The following is a 14,490-nucleotide window of genomic DNA, read 5'->3' on the forward strand; positions in this document are numbered from 1 at the left end:
TCCATTGGGAGTAAGCCTCCTTTTTGGCAAGGAGACATTCCCGGATGTTTTTAGTGAGCCATGGAGGCTTATATGCTCTCCTGCCCCCTTTGACCCTCCTGGGGATTACCTTCCTCTGGGCTTGGAGGATCGTCTCCTTAAGGAGCGACCACTCCCCTTGGACACCCGGCTCCCCTCCCTTTTGGGGCAAAGCATATAGCTTCCTTCTTTTTAATTCCAAATGTGAATCTACAGAAGACAGAGCTACTCCAAGTTTCACTCAGTTCCTTCATGCCAGAATCCCCATATGTACACTCTGAAGCAGAAGACAGAGGGTACCATAAAAACAGTACAAGATATTGTGAACCAGTTATAGAAATGTGAATAACAGCTTTTGTTTCTTCAAGTGTTTGCATACCCCTATATCTGTAGGTGGCTTTAATAGTGCCCAATGATGTCTCAAAATCCATTTGAAAAGAGTTCAGAACAGTTTAAAAAACTGCATTTGCCCTAAGCATGTCAGCAATGGTGTAATGTTTGACAAGACATGTCTGGATGACCGAGAAGCCACTCTGCAGATGCCCAATATAAAAAGAAAGTTTTCTAAGAAAACCACCAGTGTAATACGTGTTTGTGACAGGTGCGTTGTCTCAAGGTCAACAACAACCAGCTCACCAGTCTGGGCAGTCTGCCCACCTATCTCACCTGCCATGTCTTTGATATAATGAGTAAGTTGGTTCTAGGTGGGAGGCTACATCTTTAATGCCCTAATGACTAGGGAACACTACACGACTCTGACCTTCCCTTATCGTGTCCCATGCCTCACAGATCTTACACTGTTATCAACTCTATGTGCCTCCTTGACGCCAAGCCCTTCGGCTCCTGTCTCTCTGCACCACTTGTGTGCCAAGTTTTCTGGTGTTTAGCTTTCTGTGTTTCTCTCCCAGGCACCTGGCTCTCCACCTTTCTCTGGCACCGGGCTCTACGCACCTGGCTCTCTGGCACCTGGCTCTCCCCATCCATCACTGGGCTCTGTCCAGATCATGTGCCCCTTTCTCCAAGCACTAATGAGACCTCCAAACCTCCCCTTATAGCCCCATCCCAGTCCACCGAAATAAACCATAACACAAATACAGCCCCTGGGCCACAACACAACACTAATGGAGACTGGGTTCTGCCTCTTTAAGAGGGTAAAAATTCTCCCTTAGGACCACATCTCTTAGCCTTAGGTACCTTAGACTCCTGGATCCTCACTGTTCTTGCAGGCAGCAAAGTAGGCAGCACCTAGTCTCAGGTAGCCTGTTTGTGCAGGGGCTCCTTTCCTTGGCAGTTGCTAGAGAGAGAGAGAGCCCCTACAAGCTCCAGCCCTAGGTTTATATATCCCCAGTGCCCTGCCCACTCCCAGTCATCTGACCAGCTGCAGGTGTTGGCCAATTATCCTCTTAGGCTGTTGCTCAGGCAACTTGCAGCTGTGGGACTCTGCCTAGCCCTCTGAGCAGCCTGGCCAGGCTGCTTCTGCCCTTTAAAGTAGCAAGCACATTTTGGTGCTCTGCTACAGTGCTCTTGTAGAGAAAGCTAGAAGTCTGTTGCAGATGTTTTATTAGTTTCTTAACTTTCTAATAGTGTCCTGATAATTAACCCGTGAGACAGCCTGTGCCAAGCTTGGATGTCTCTTTATTTTTACAAATGAAACAAATGGACAATGTGATGTCCAGAAACACTTTGTCCTCACTAAGCAGGGCAGCTCAGTGACCATCAAGTACATGAAGTCTTTTTTCATCTGTATGCTAAGATACAGATTTAAATATTCTTGACTTGAAAGTCAAACATTTTGGAAAGGCTCTCACAGAAGTCTTGTCTCTACAAAAAACCATTAATAGAGACCTTACCAAAAGAGCTTGTAGTACACCTAATCTTCTGGTTTAATGGTCACAGAAATGAAACTTCAGCTGACAGGTGTTTCACTGAGCATGTTACCACTGACTTATATGGTGCATCATCAGAACTGATAGAAAGAAGCTTAAGTCCCATGCTGGTGCTGGGTTTCTGGTTGGAGGAGTAAGAGTAGAGTATAATCAGACTTTTAAGAAACCTGTGGATTAAAATGCCCTTGAATCATGATAGATAATATCTGATATCACAGAGAAATGAACGGTTAGGGAACTGATGGATAGTCCTGCTTCTTCAAGATGAAACGAGTAATTCAGAATGTTTTAGATTCCAGTGCGATACAGGCTTTTTCCCCCATGTGGAAAACTGTCTTTTCTTTAGTGATGTATGTGCTTCTGGTGAGATTTTCCTGATATTAAGCAAGGCATTCAGGACAGCCAGGAAGAGCTTCTTTCTGGATAATCTAGCTACTCAACATCCAAATTGTGAAATGGAGACTGGAAGGGTTGGGATGGATACCCATGATATCGACAGGTAGGCTTTTCCAATGGTAGTCATGGGTGGTTGAAGCAACAACGTGAGCAGATTGGAAAGCCATGCCTGCTTCAACCATGCCTGTACTATTAGAACTACTGTGATTTAGTCCTGTTTCAATCTTAATATCATCCACTGTTCTACACTCTTGGAAGGTAAACAGAACAATTCAGTTTATGATGCAGAAGTTGCAGAGTTTGATTAATTTCTGGCACAGTTGATTAGAGCTATTACTACTTGTTAAAACTACACTGTTGAGATCAGGTAGGAAGGCATACCATCTATGCATCACCCATTTTTTTAAGTAGAATTGGGGGCAAGACATACATTAGACCTTTCCCCACAGTAACAGGAATCTTTCTACTAAAAAACTAAGACTGAGGTATATACCCTGATGACATTTCCTTTTCCTAGGCAACAGGTCTGTATAAGGACTCCCCGAGTCTGAATTTTGGCCATCACTGAAGTCTCCTTTAATAACCATCCACGATCATTCCACAACCTCCTGCTGACTTGGTCTGCCAAGAAGTTCTGCACTCTTGAGAGGTAAACAGAATCTGTCTGTTTATGATGCAGAAGCTCCAGAGTTTGATGAACTTCTGACATAGCTGATTACAACTATTACTGATTGTTCAGATTATGCTTTTGAGATCAGATAGGAAGGCATACCCATCTATGCATACCATCTGGAGCTCTTCACATTCGTTCATATGGAGGGATGAGCTTGTGTCCAAGTCAACTGGACAGACAAACCACCTTAAGGTGGATGTGTCCATGTGCCCCAATGTCTACAATGGTGTAGAACCTATCCTGGAATATGTAAGCAATTGGTGATATCTAGTTGAATATTACTGTAATGAACCTGATTCTTTGAATCAGACAGAGGTTCCAGAAGTTCTCTTCACCTAGAAAGAAGCATTGCTTTAGTTTCCTTTCCTCTTCTCAAAGAAGCATCAATTTTGTTGCTGAACTCACTGGATTTTGAGAGAGGCAGTCTCTCAATGTGGAAATTCAACTTTCATTTATAGGAGAAGTTAGTATCTAACCATTCTTTGTTGCAAAAATATCTTCAGAATGTGACCAAAATGCAACCAATGAAATAATGCTTTGGGCTTTCTGCAAACCCAGGTGAATATTACTTCTGAGGTATGTACTGTGAACATCTAACAAAGAACGTGAATCCCTTCTTCAAATACAAATCTCAACACAATTTTAATTATGGAGCTCAACTGGTTCACTTACGAGCATGGTCAGTTTACATGGATAGATGGCATAGTCTGAACAGCAAAGGGGGTCCTCCATAGCATTCCAAGACAATCAGCCAGGACGGCCCAGAAATCATAGCAAGCAACAGATAGTGAACCGCTTGTTACTGAGAACATAAAAGATTTATATTGGGTCAGACCCAGGTCCATTCAGCCCAATATTCTGTATTGCACCATGGCCCAGAGCAGATGTCAAAGGAAAGAGTATTTATACAGGGACTATATAAAGACTTATCTGTCCCCCATCCCTTTTCCCTAACAGCTTCCTATAATTTAAAGATCTAGAAAGTTCTCATTTGGAAGTCACCCCCTTTAATACTTACTGATGGACCTATCCTGAATAAATCTGTCCAATCTGTTTTTGAATATGGTTAAACTGTCAGCATCTACAACATCTTGTGGCAATGAGTTTCACAAGTTAATTATGTGCTGTGTGAAAAAGAACTTCCTTTTGAGAGTTTGCAACCTACTTCCTAATAATTTCCTTTTGTGTCTCCTAGCTCTGGTATTGTGAGAGATAAATAGCAAATCCCTATATACCTTCCCCACACCATGCAATATTTTATGCACCTCTATCATATCCTCTCTGTCTTCTTTTCCCTAAACTTAATAACCTAACCTATTTAGTCTCTCCCTGTACAGAAGCCTCTCTATGCCTTTGATCACCTTTACTGCCCACCTCTGTACCTTTTCTAGGTTTACTATATCCTGTTGGAGATGACAAGGGGCCAGAAATGCAAGCAATATTAATGGTATGGGTATACCATAAATATACAGAGTAAATCCATGTTGTTTTTAATTCCCTTCTTAATAATGCCTAATATTCTATTTGTCATTTTAACAGCAGTTGCGAACTGTGATGATGTTTTCAGAGAACAGCCCACAATAAATCCAAGGTCTCATTCCTGAGTAGCATCAACTAGTAAAAAGCTCATCATTGTGTATGTGTATCTTGGATACTTCCACACCTTGCACTTAACACTGAACTTCATCTGTCATTTTGTTGCCCATTCACTCAGTTTTACAAGATCCTTCTCCAGTTCTTCACAGCTGACTGGTTTTTACCATCCTGGATAATTAGGTGTCATCCACAACCTTAGCTATCTCACTATTCACCTCCTTTACAAATCATTCAAGGATATTTTAAAAAGCACAAGCCTAAGCACAGTCCCTTGGGGGACCCCTACGCTTACCTTCCTACCTCCTGAGAGCTGACCATTTACACCTACTCTTTGGTTTCAATCCTTTAGTTAGTTATTGATTGACAAGTAGACCTTGTAGTCGTAATTCCATGACAGCCTAGTTTCATTAAGAGACTTTGGTGCAGGACTTGTCAAAAGCTTTCTGAAAGTTCAGAGACACTCTATCAATAGGATCATCTTAATCCATATGGCTTACTGATGCCCTCAAAGAAACAAAGTATATTTGTGAGGCATGATCTTCCTTTATAAAACCAAGTTGACACTTCCTCAGCAAGTCTCATTAATCCACAAGACAGACAAAGCTATTTTTATTACGGCTGCTACCAGTTTCTCAGGAACACAAGCTAGGTTCACTGGTCACAGACACCATTTGATGCTTTGTTTTAAAGATTGATGTCATCCTGGCTATCCCCTAGGCCTTCAGTACAGAGGCTGCTTTTAGTGATAGGTTACATACTAAAGTCAGTAGTTATGCAATTTCAAGTTTGATCTTCTTTAGGATTCCTGGATGAATACCATCCAGGCCTGGTGACTTGCCACTATTTAGTTTATCAGTTTCTTCTATAATCACCTTTAGATCAAAATTAATTAGTTCTAATGATTTGTACCCTAGAAGGAATGTCCTTGGCATAGGAATCTCTCCATGTCCTCCAAAGTGAAGACTAAAGGAAATAAATAATTTAAACTCTCTGCAATGACCGTATCTTCCTTGAGCAGTCTTTTTTACTCCCTGATTGTCCAATGGCCCCAGCTGAATACCTGGCTCCATTCTTGCTTCTAATGCTTTTTTTTCCCCCTTTCCTTATTATAGTTTTACATTTAGATTGCCAGAGTGTATGATCCTCTATTTTCTTCACTTGGACATGACTTCTTTTCGAATGATATCATTTTGCCTTTAATAGCCTCCTTTACTCTATCACTTAACCATACTGACTCTTCCTGGTCCAATTTTTTTTTTTTGGATCTGACTATGCATTTAATTTGTGCCTCTAGTATAGTATTTTCAAACAGCCCCTGTCCTGCCTGGAAAATGTTGAATGCTTTGCTTCCCTTTTTAATTTCTTTTCAACTAATATGCTCACTTTAGTGTAGGTCTCCTTTTTTAAGTGAAATGCTTCCGTAGTAGATGTCTTTGCTTTTTGCTTTCCTACGTGGCAAAGCAGATTACAATGTGGTTGGTGTTACAAAGTATTTAGGGTATAACTACACCCTGAATATGACTTGGCACTAAATCTTGTGACTCCTCTTTTTGTAGATTCCAGGACTAATTGCTCCAAACAAGTCATTTACCATGTCTAAAAATAGTCTCTGTCTCACCCTGAAGTGAGATTTACCTAATATGTGGGGATAATTAAAGTCACCCAGCATTATTGTGTTCTCTGCTTTCACAGCCACTCTAACCTTCCTTAGCATTTCTTGCTCGCTGCTACCACCTTAATGAGATGGCTGTTAATATGACTCCAAAACTAAACTCTTCCCATTTAGACAGTGAATTTCTAATCGCAGGATTCAATACTACCTCTTATCAGGGAAAATTTCTATCCTATTTGATCCATGCTGCCCTTAATGCAAAGTGACAGTCCTGCACCTGTATGATCTACTTGCTCATTCCTATATAGTTTGTAACTAGGAAGCACAATATCCCATTGACTTTCTTCATTCCAATAAATTTCAGAGATGCCTATTATGTTGATATCACAATAGGCATAGCAGACATTCTAGTCCATTTATCTTATTATCACCTAGCTGCCTACTTTTACGTGCGTGTTTGGCTGGGAATGTGTTTGCTTTAGCTGTTTCTTTGTAGAATTTATATGAGCCCCATCACTCTTCCCTGTCCTCTTTGGGAGAATCTAGAGTTTTTATAACTTTACTCCTAGAGGATGCAGATGTGCTCATCTGCATCTAATAGCGCTGTTGTTTTATCTCCTACACCATAAAATGACATTAAAGCTAAACTGCTGGTTCTGGATTGTAAAGCTGCAGCAGGGCTCTCTAAGTTACTATACTATATTCTGAGAATACCAGGTAGCGATAAAGGGATTTATTTCCAAGATGCTGGAGCCTTTTACACTTTTAAACAATGGTAAAGAACTTGAAGCTGCTATACTATTTACGCCTTTAAATATGGGGTGTTAAAATATTTTTGGTTGATTTTTAAAACAATCTTCCCCAACTCTTTCTACATTGCCTCTAAGCAATAATCAGCAGCATGATGACTTAAAATAATATTATCTGTATATTTTCTAGAAGATGGTCCATATTTTACAGAAATAAAATAATATGCAATGTAAGTATTACCTGATTTTTGAAATCGTTAGATTGTAAATCTGAATATATTGTATAATTTCATCTAAAAGTCGATCGGTCATGGAATCAAAATCGGCGAAGGTATCATTCTGTTGAAAAGCAAGCAAATACCTAAGTCCCAAATATTCATACTTACTTTCAGTATGAACTCATATATGATAAAAACACACATTAATACATGTATACAAAAAACATTGACATTAAAATGCAACATTTAATCTGTTTATCCTCACTGTTTGGGCCTTCTCTGGACTGAGGGAATAAACGTGTATTGTTTCATAAGGCTACTTTTTATATTTGTTTTGGTGTTTTTTAAAATAAATATATCACATTGTCAGCCTAGCCTCTATCATTTCTAAAATATGAACTATAATAAACCACTTGGTATAAACAAGACAAGCCAAAGATCCACCAGTAAGTCACTATGCCTCTGAACTGATAATATGAGGTAATTTACTATAACGGTATTAAAGAAATTATATGAATATGAATGACAGCACACAATTGACCAGGAGACTGTCTATACGCCTGAAGAGGGGTGTTTGTGTCCGAAAGCTTGCAAAGAACAATTTTTTCCAACTACTGAGTTGGTCTAATAAAAGATATCACACATCTACCCAAAGAGCCTTGTCTGCCTATGGCCTTAGAGCAACACAACTACAACCAGCAGTCTGCAAATTATCCCTTTAATTGAAAGGGCAAAAGGACTAAAGATCTGTTGCAATCTAAGTTTGCCAGTTAATTATTAACTGAAGTCTATCTACGTCATGTAACATAGCCAGGATAAAAGTCACATGAAAGAAACATTACCAGTACTTTTCAAGTTAATTTAATTTCATAACCATTCCAAAAGTCACAGAAATGTAATGCAGAGATTATTTGCTACTAATTTATCATCATAATGTCAATATTGCAATGTGATAACAAAAGGAGATAAACTCAACCCCTCCAATTATTTGTTCAGATACTGTTCTATAACACATCACCTCATCTTTCTCCATACCCTTGATTCCGCTACCAGCAGCCAGGATGTGGAAGGGGTGGGTGAGGTGGTAAAGGCAGGGGAAGGAGTATGGAATAAGGAGAAGGAATCACGGGTGTTTTTCTTATTATCTTAACTGGTGATGCTAGGAAATGAAGAGATTCTGTATTATTTTACTACACAGCTAACAGCTCTGTAGCACTGTATAACTTGTATAACAGTAACAGCATCACTAGGTTTTTAAATCTTAATGTCCTATCAGTTACTATAAAAACTAATGCATAGATACTAAAAATGAAATCTCTTGCATAAAACATTTGAAAATAATCAAACATAACTAAATGCAGCAGGAATCTGGGCAAAAATTATCTTTGTGCAATATTGTAACAGTTATTTTAAAATGCTTAAAATGTACTGTTGTGCAAATATTTTTTTGTTACTGATAAATACCTGATTCCTCTCAGACATAAGAAAATCTATACGCCCTCCAGGTAGTCCAAGCTCAATGTAAGTCTTCACTAATCTTAAATCAGCACTGTTTCCTAAAGGAAAAAAAAAAGGTCAATTGTTTGGTAAGACAAAAGGTATTTTGTAATAAAAAAGGAAAATGTGAGATTATTTGGAGCAACTGGCTGATTTCATAGACATTAGGGCTGGAAGGGACCTCGGAAGCTAATCAAGTCCAGCCCCCCACCCCAAAGGGCAGGAAGTCAGCTGGGGTCATAGGATCCCAGCAACATAAGCATCCAATTTGCTCTTGAAGGTGTTCAATGTAGGTGCTTGAACCACCTTCGACGGCAGGCTATTCCAGACCTTGGGGGCTCGGACAGCAAAGAATTTCTTCCTTATGTCCAGCCTGAAACGGTCTTGCAGTAGTTTATAACCGTGCAACCTCGTCATTCCTTGGGGCGTTCTGGTGAACAAACGTTCCCCCAGATACTGGTGGTCACCCCAGGTTTTTCCTCCCAAGGTGAAGATCCTTGCATTTTTCAGTGTTAAACACCATCTGGTTCTCATCCGCCCATCTTCTGATGAGACTGGAAAGCCACTGGCCATCATCTTTAAAAATTCATGGCAATCAGGACAGGTCCCATATGATTGGAAAAAAGCAAACATGGTGCTTCCTGGCAACAAGAGCATACTGTTGGCTCATATTCAGCTTATTGTCCATTGTAACCCCCAGGTCCTTTGCTGCAGAGCTGCTGCCCAGCCAATCAGCCCCCAGCCTGTACTGGTGCATGGGATTGTTCCATCCTCAGCGCAGGACTTTGCAGTTGTCCTTGTTGAACCTCATGAGATTCCTTTTGGCCCAATCCTCTAAGTTGTCTAGGTCACTCTGAATCCTAGCCCTACTCTCCGGCATATCTACTACTCCTCACAGGTTGATGTCATCTGAAAACTTGCTAAGGTGCACTCTATGCCATCTTCCAGATCGTTGATGAAGACATTAAACAAAACCAGCCCCAGAACCACCTCCTGGGGCACTCCACTTGATACTGGATGCCAGCTAGACATTGAACCATTATTACCCTCTGAACCTGATGCTCCAGCCAGTTTTCTATCCACCTTACAGTCCATTCATCCAGTCCATTAGCTTGCTTGTGAAAATGTTGTGGGAGACCATATCAAAAGCCTTGCTAAAATCAAAGTACACCGCATCCACTGATCTCCACGCATCCACAAAGCCAGTCATCTCACCACAGAACACAATCAGGTTGGTCAGGCATGAGTTATCCCTGGTGAAAACCCATGCTGACTGTTCCTAATCATCTTTTTCTCCTGCAAGTGCTTAGAAATGGATTCCTTGAGGATCTGCTCCATGATTTTTCCAGGGACTGAGATGAGGCTGACTGGTCTGTAGTTCCCTGGATCCTCCTTTTCCCCTTTCTTAAATACAGGTACTATGTTTGCCCTTTTCCAATCATCTGGGACCTCTCCTAATCACCATGAGTTTTCAAAGGTGACGGCCAGTGGCTCTGCAACCTCATGAGCCAACTCCCTCAGCACCCTCAGGTGCATCTCATCCAGCCCCATGGGCTTGTATATGTCCAGCTTTTCTAAATAGTCCCTACACCCTGTTCTTTCACCACTGTTGGCTGCTCACCTCCTCCCCAAACTGTGCTGTCTGGTGCAGTAGTCTGGGAGCTGACCTTGCCTGTGAAGACCAAGGTAAGAAAGGCATTGAGCACTTTAGCTTTTTCTGCATCCTCTGTCACAAGGTTGCCTCCCCCATTTAGTAAGGGACCCACATTTTCCCTGATCATCCTCTTGCTACCAACATACTTGTAGAAACCATTCTTGTTACCCTTCACATCCCTTGCTAGCTACAACTCCAATTGTGCTTTGGCCTTCCGGGTTTCATCCCTGCATGCCCGAGCAATACTCTTATCCTCCTCCCTAGTTGTTTGTCCAAGTTTCCACTTATATGCTTCCTTTTTATGATTTAGTTTACTGAAAAGTTCCCTGCTAAGCCAAGCTCGTCTTCTTCCCTGCTTATTAGCTCTTCCTGTGCATCAGGATGGTTTGTTCCTGCACTCTCAGTAAGGGTTCTTTAAAGTACAGCCAGATCTTCTGGACTCCTCTCCCCATCAGACTGGCTTTCCAGGGTATCCTGCCCACAAGTTTCCCGAGTGACTCTAAGTCTGCTTTTCTGAAGTCCAGGGTCCTTAGTCTGCTGCTCTCAATCATCCCTTTCCTCAGGATCCTAAGCTCAATCATCTCATGGTCACTGCTGCCCAAAGTTGCCATCCACTACTACATTCCCCACCAATTCATCCCTGTTTGTGAGCAGGAAGTCAAGAACAGCATGGCTCCTAGTGGCTGCTCCAGCACTTGCACCAGGAAGTTGTCCCCAACACTCTCTGAAAACTTCCTGGATTGTCTGTGCACTGCTATATTGCCCTCCCAGCAGATGTCAGGGGGATTAAAGTCCCCCATGAGAACCAGGGCTTGTGACTGGGAAACTTCCGCTAGCTGTTTGAAGAAAGCCTCATCCACTACTTCCTCCTGGTCTGGTGGTCTATAGCAGACACCCACTACAACATCACCCTTGTTGCTCTCCCCTCTAACCTTAACCCAGAGACTTTCAACAGACCTGTCTCCAGTTTCATACTGGAGCTCTGAGCTCTTTTACATAAAGTGCAACTCCTTCTCCTCTTCTCCCCTGCCTGTCCTTCCTGCAGTTTGTACTCATCCATGACAGTGCTCCAGTCATGCCAGCTAATTTGTTCCTGAGCCTCAGTAAGGTTTCTTTGAAGTAAAGCCAATTCTCTTGGACTCCTCTCCCCATCAGACTGACATCCCAGGGGATCCTGCCCATGAGTTCCCTGAGTGAGTTGTAGTCTGCATAATGAATGCTCCCAGCTGAGAGACAGGAATAGAAGCTATGTGAATTTTTGTTTTTCAGCTAGAACATTGAAATGGCTAACCAGAAAAGAAATGAATGGTGTATACCAGTGGTGCCCAAACCATCTCTCCCTTAGGCCAGATAGATGGTACTCAGACCCTACAAAGACCGGATGCAGGCGATGGGTCCAACCCAGCCGCATAGGGAAGGGGAGAAGCAGGTGTGGCCTGGCCTGATCCAGCCACATGCATAAGAGAGGTGGGGAGGGGAACTTGCCCTGGCTTGGGAATTTGAGAGTGGGGAAGGGTGGCAGTACTGATTGCCAGCTTGCCCTCCACCAAATTTCCTGACCTCTAGGGAGCCCTGTGGACTGGATATCATGGCTCTGGGGGCTGCATTTAGCCCGTAGGCCAGAGGTTGAGCACCCCGGCATATACGAATCAAGATATCAGATCAAATTAATGCTCTATATATTCCACTGTCCTTTGCCTTTAAGTGGACAGTACCAGATGCTTCACATGAATGCAGAAAAAGTTTCATATTGAATGACAATTGAATAACCTAATCACAGAGAAAATTTCCTTTTAAAAAATATCAGTTGTTTGCTTTGTTGAACCATGCAAATGAATTACTCCTATTTTTATTAATGCTCTCTAATAATAGATGGTCTCATTACCAGTATAATATTTTTAATTCCACTAAGCTTTGGTTCAATATCTTACAACATTTTATAAGACAAATGCACAATTCACTTTTTTTGACAACCTAACTTTCTAATATTGTTACAATACCATATCTCCTTTTATTTCTGGAGAACTACTTTAAGTTGGATACATCTCTCTGAAATGTATATAATTATGACAAAGTGCTTTTGCTCACGGTACATGTTGTACAAAATTAAACCCATTCCTAGTTTATAGGAAAGTTTAATTTAAAAGATTTTATATAAATCTAAAAACAGAGTAGCAGCATAAAGGCTTCTGGTTTAATTAATCTATTTCCATTAGTACGTTTTAGCTCAGAGTTCAGACAAGAAAAACTTGATAAAAATTTGCAAAAGATCACCATTAGCTACCCCAGCATACCATCTAAGCCGTGGACGCAAACTATAAGATGTATTCCATCTTCTGAAACATCCTCCTCTTCCATGCTGAAATAAGGTACTGAAGAAGCCAATCTGAGAACATCACTATACATAAATCCAGGAAGTTTAAGCTGCTTCAGTTCTTCTTTAGCCTGAAGGAAACTAAATGAAAACAGTACTTATTGTACTCATTCTCTAAGATAATTATTACTATCTAATAAATAGGTTAGATAGGTTTCTTGGGACAAAATTTTTCAATGTCTTTATTTTAAAGCATAGTCCAACGTAAATGAACAATGGCAAAACAATGGTCTCTTTCACCACACAAATGGTCAATCTCCAAAGATGAAAATTTCTACTTCAGCTCCCCCAAAACTGTTCCTCCAAATAATATCCATATCATACCAATCCAAAACCTTTATTTTCCAAACACCTACACACACTGATGGACTCTAAAGCATAACCTGAAAGGTCAACAGGTTGTTTCCTGCAATAAATCAGGATTTCTCATTTAACTTGAATATTAATATATTAGGTTTAAATTTTCTTGCAAGGCCTGATCCAAAGTCAATGGAAAGACTAGCAGAAGTCAATGTAAAATGACTCCAACCGACTGATAGGTTTTGGATTAGGACTCACTCCACAGGTCAGTAGAGGGTGACAGTCATGCACTGAACTGTTTAATGATAGTCCCCTCTGACAGACTGAAGAACTGGCATCAACTGGTTTAAAAATAAATGGTATTCAGTCACCCTTAGTGACATTTTTTTCCATTATGTAAAGTGTCAAAGATAAAAGAATGAAAAAGATGGGAGAATGTTTAAATCATTTAACTGGACAACAAAAACAATAGGTATTCTGCAGTTCCTTGAGTCTCTGTTTATATTACTCACTCTAAAGAACTTCAGGATCAAAAAAGCTGGGAATAGTGGTCTGCATCTCCAAAAAATTCAATGGTGTCCAAAAGAGCTCATTTTAATACCCCAACTCTTTACCACTGTGCAGTTACTCAATTCGTACTTCTGGAGCCAAACTCATCGCATGCTTCCTGCATTCCTCCATCTCACTAAGTTCCATGTTTCTATGATTCTCTTTAAAGAGTCCCTGAAACTCTTCCTTCTCTGCCCCATGCTAATAACTCCTGTGTTTTCCTCCAGGATCTCCAGTTTCTCCCATCTTCCCCCCCGAATGAGTCTCTACGTGACCCCATAGAGCAGAATTTTCTCCATTTCCTTTCCCATATGAATTTTCCTCTCTACCTTCGCTCCCAAACTCAAGGTCCCTGCTTCTTCCACCTCATTAGGAAGACACTTCCCACTCCCCATTTCCAATCCAGGTTAATCCTTCCCAGTGTTTCTACTTCTGCCCTCTCCCTCCACACAATTCCTCCCTTTCCCTTGCTTGTCCCTCAATTACCCCATCCACTCCCCTTCCCTTCTCCCCCACTCCTATCAGTGCTTCTTGTACCATGTTTTCTCCCTGCCTCCAGCTCCTTGGTTTCCTCCTTCACCATTATCTCCTTTCTCAAGTCCTCCAGAACCCATTTGAGCCTTATTCTCTACCTCCCTTCCCATCCAAATTTTGCTTCCTCCTCTACAAACCACTTTGTAAGGCTTTCTTTTTTGCTAGAGGCCAGGATACAAACATTCTTCCTATACAGCAAGTTAAGTTGCCTCTGCTATGTGTAGGCACAGGAAGACAGTGACTGTACGAGTCTTTTGACAGTACCAACAGGCATTTTCATAGTTTCATAGTTTCTAGGGTCAGAAGGGACCTGAGCAGATCATCTAGTCCGACCCCCTGCCATGGCAGGAAGAGCACTGGGGTCAAATGACCCCAATAAGGTGGTCATCCAACCTCCTCTTAAAAACCCCCAGGGTGGGAGCCTGCACCACCTC

General features: G+C 41.3%; 1 protein-coding gene across 4 annotated transcripts in view; it reads right to left on the reverse strand.

Annotated features, from left to right (window-relative positions):
- FAM135A (family with sequence similarity 135 member A) overlaps positions 1-14,490 on the reverse strand; it is a 192,285-nt gene that overhangs the window by 40,321 nt on the left and 137,474 nt on the right. For all 4 annotated transcript variants that reach the window (XM_019520497.1, XM_019520496.1, XM_019520495.1 and 1 more), the window contains 3 exons: positions 12,594-12,754; positions 8,613-8,704; positions 7,172-7,269 (listed from right to left, as the gene is read on the reverse strand). In XM_019520497.1, coding sequence (XP_019376042.1) covers positions 7,172-7,269; positions 8,613-8,704; positions 12,594-12,754 — 351 coding nt within the window. The remainder of the gene's footprint in view (positions 1-7,171; positions 7,270-8,612; positions 8,705-12,593; positions 12,755-14,490) is intronic.

This window comes from Gavialis gangeticus, unplaced genomic scaffold, assembly GCF_001723915.1.
Source record: "Gavialis gangeticus isolate Ggan-Ray unplaced genomic scaffold, GavGan_comp1, whole genome shotgun sequence".
NCBI lineage: Eukaryota > Metazoa > Chordata > Crocodylia > Gavialidae > Gavialis > Gavialis gangeticus.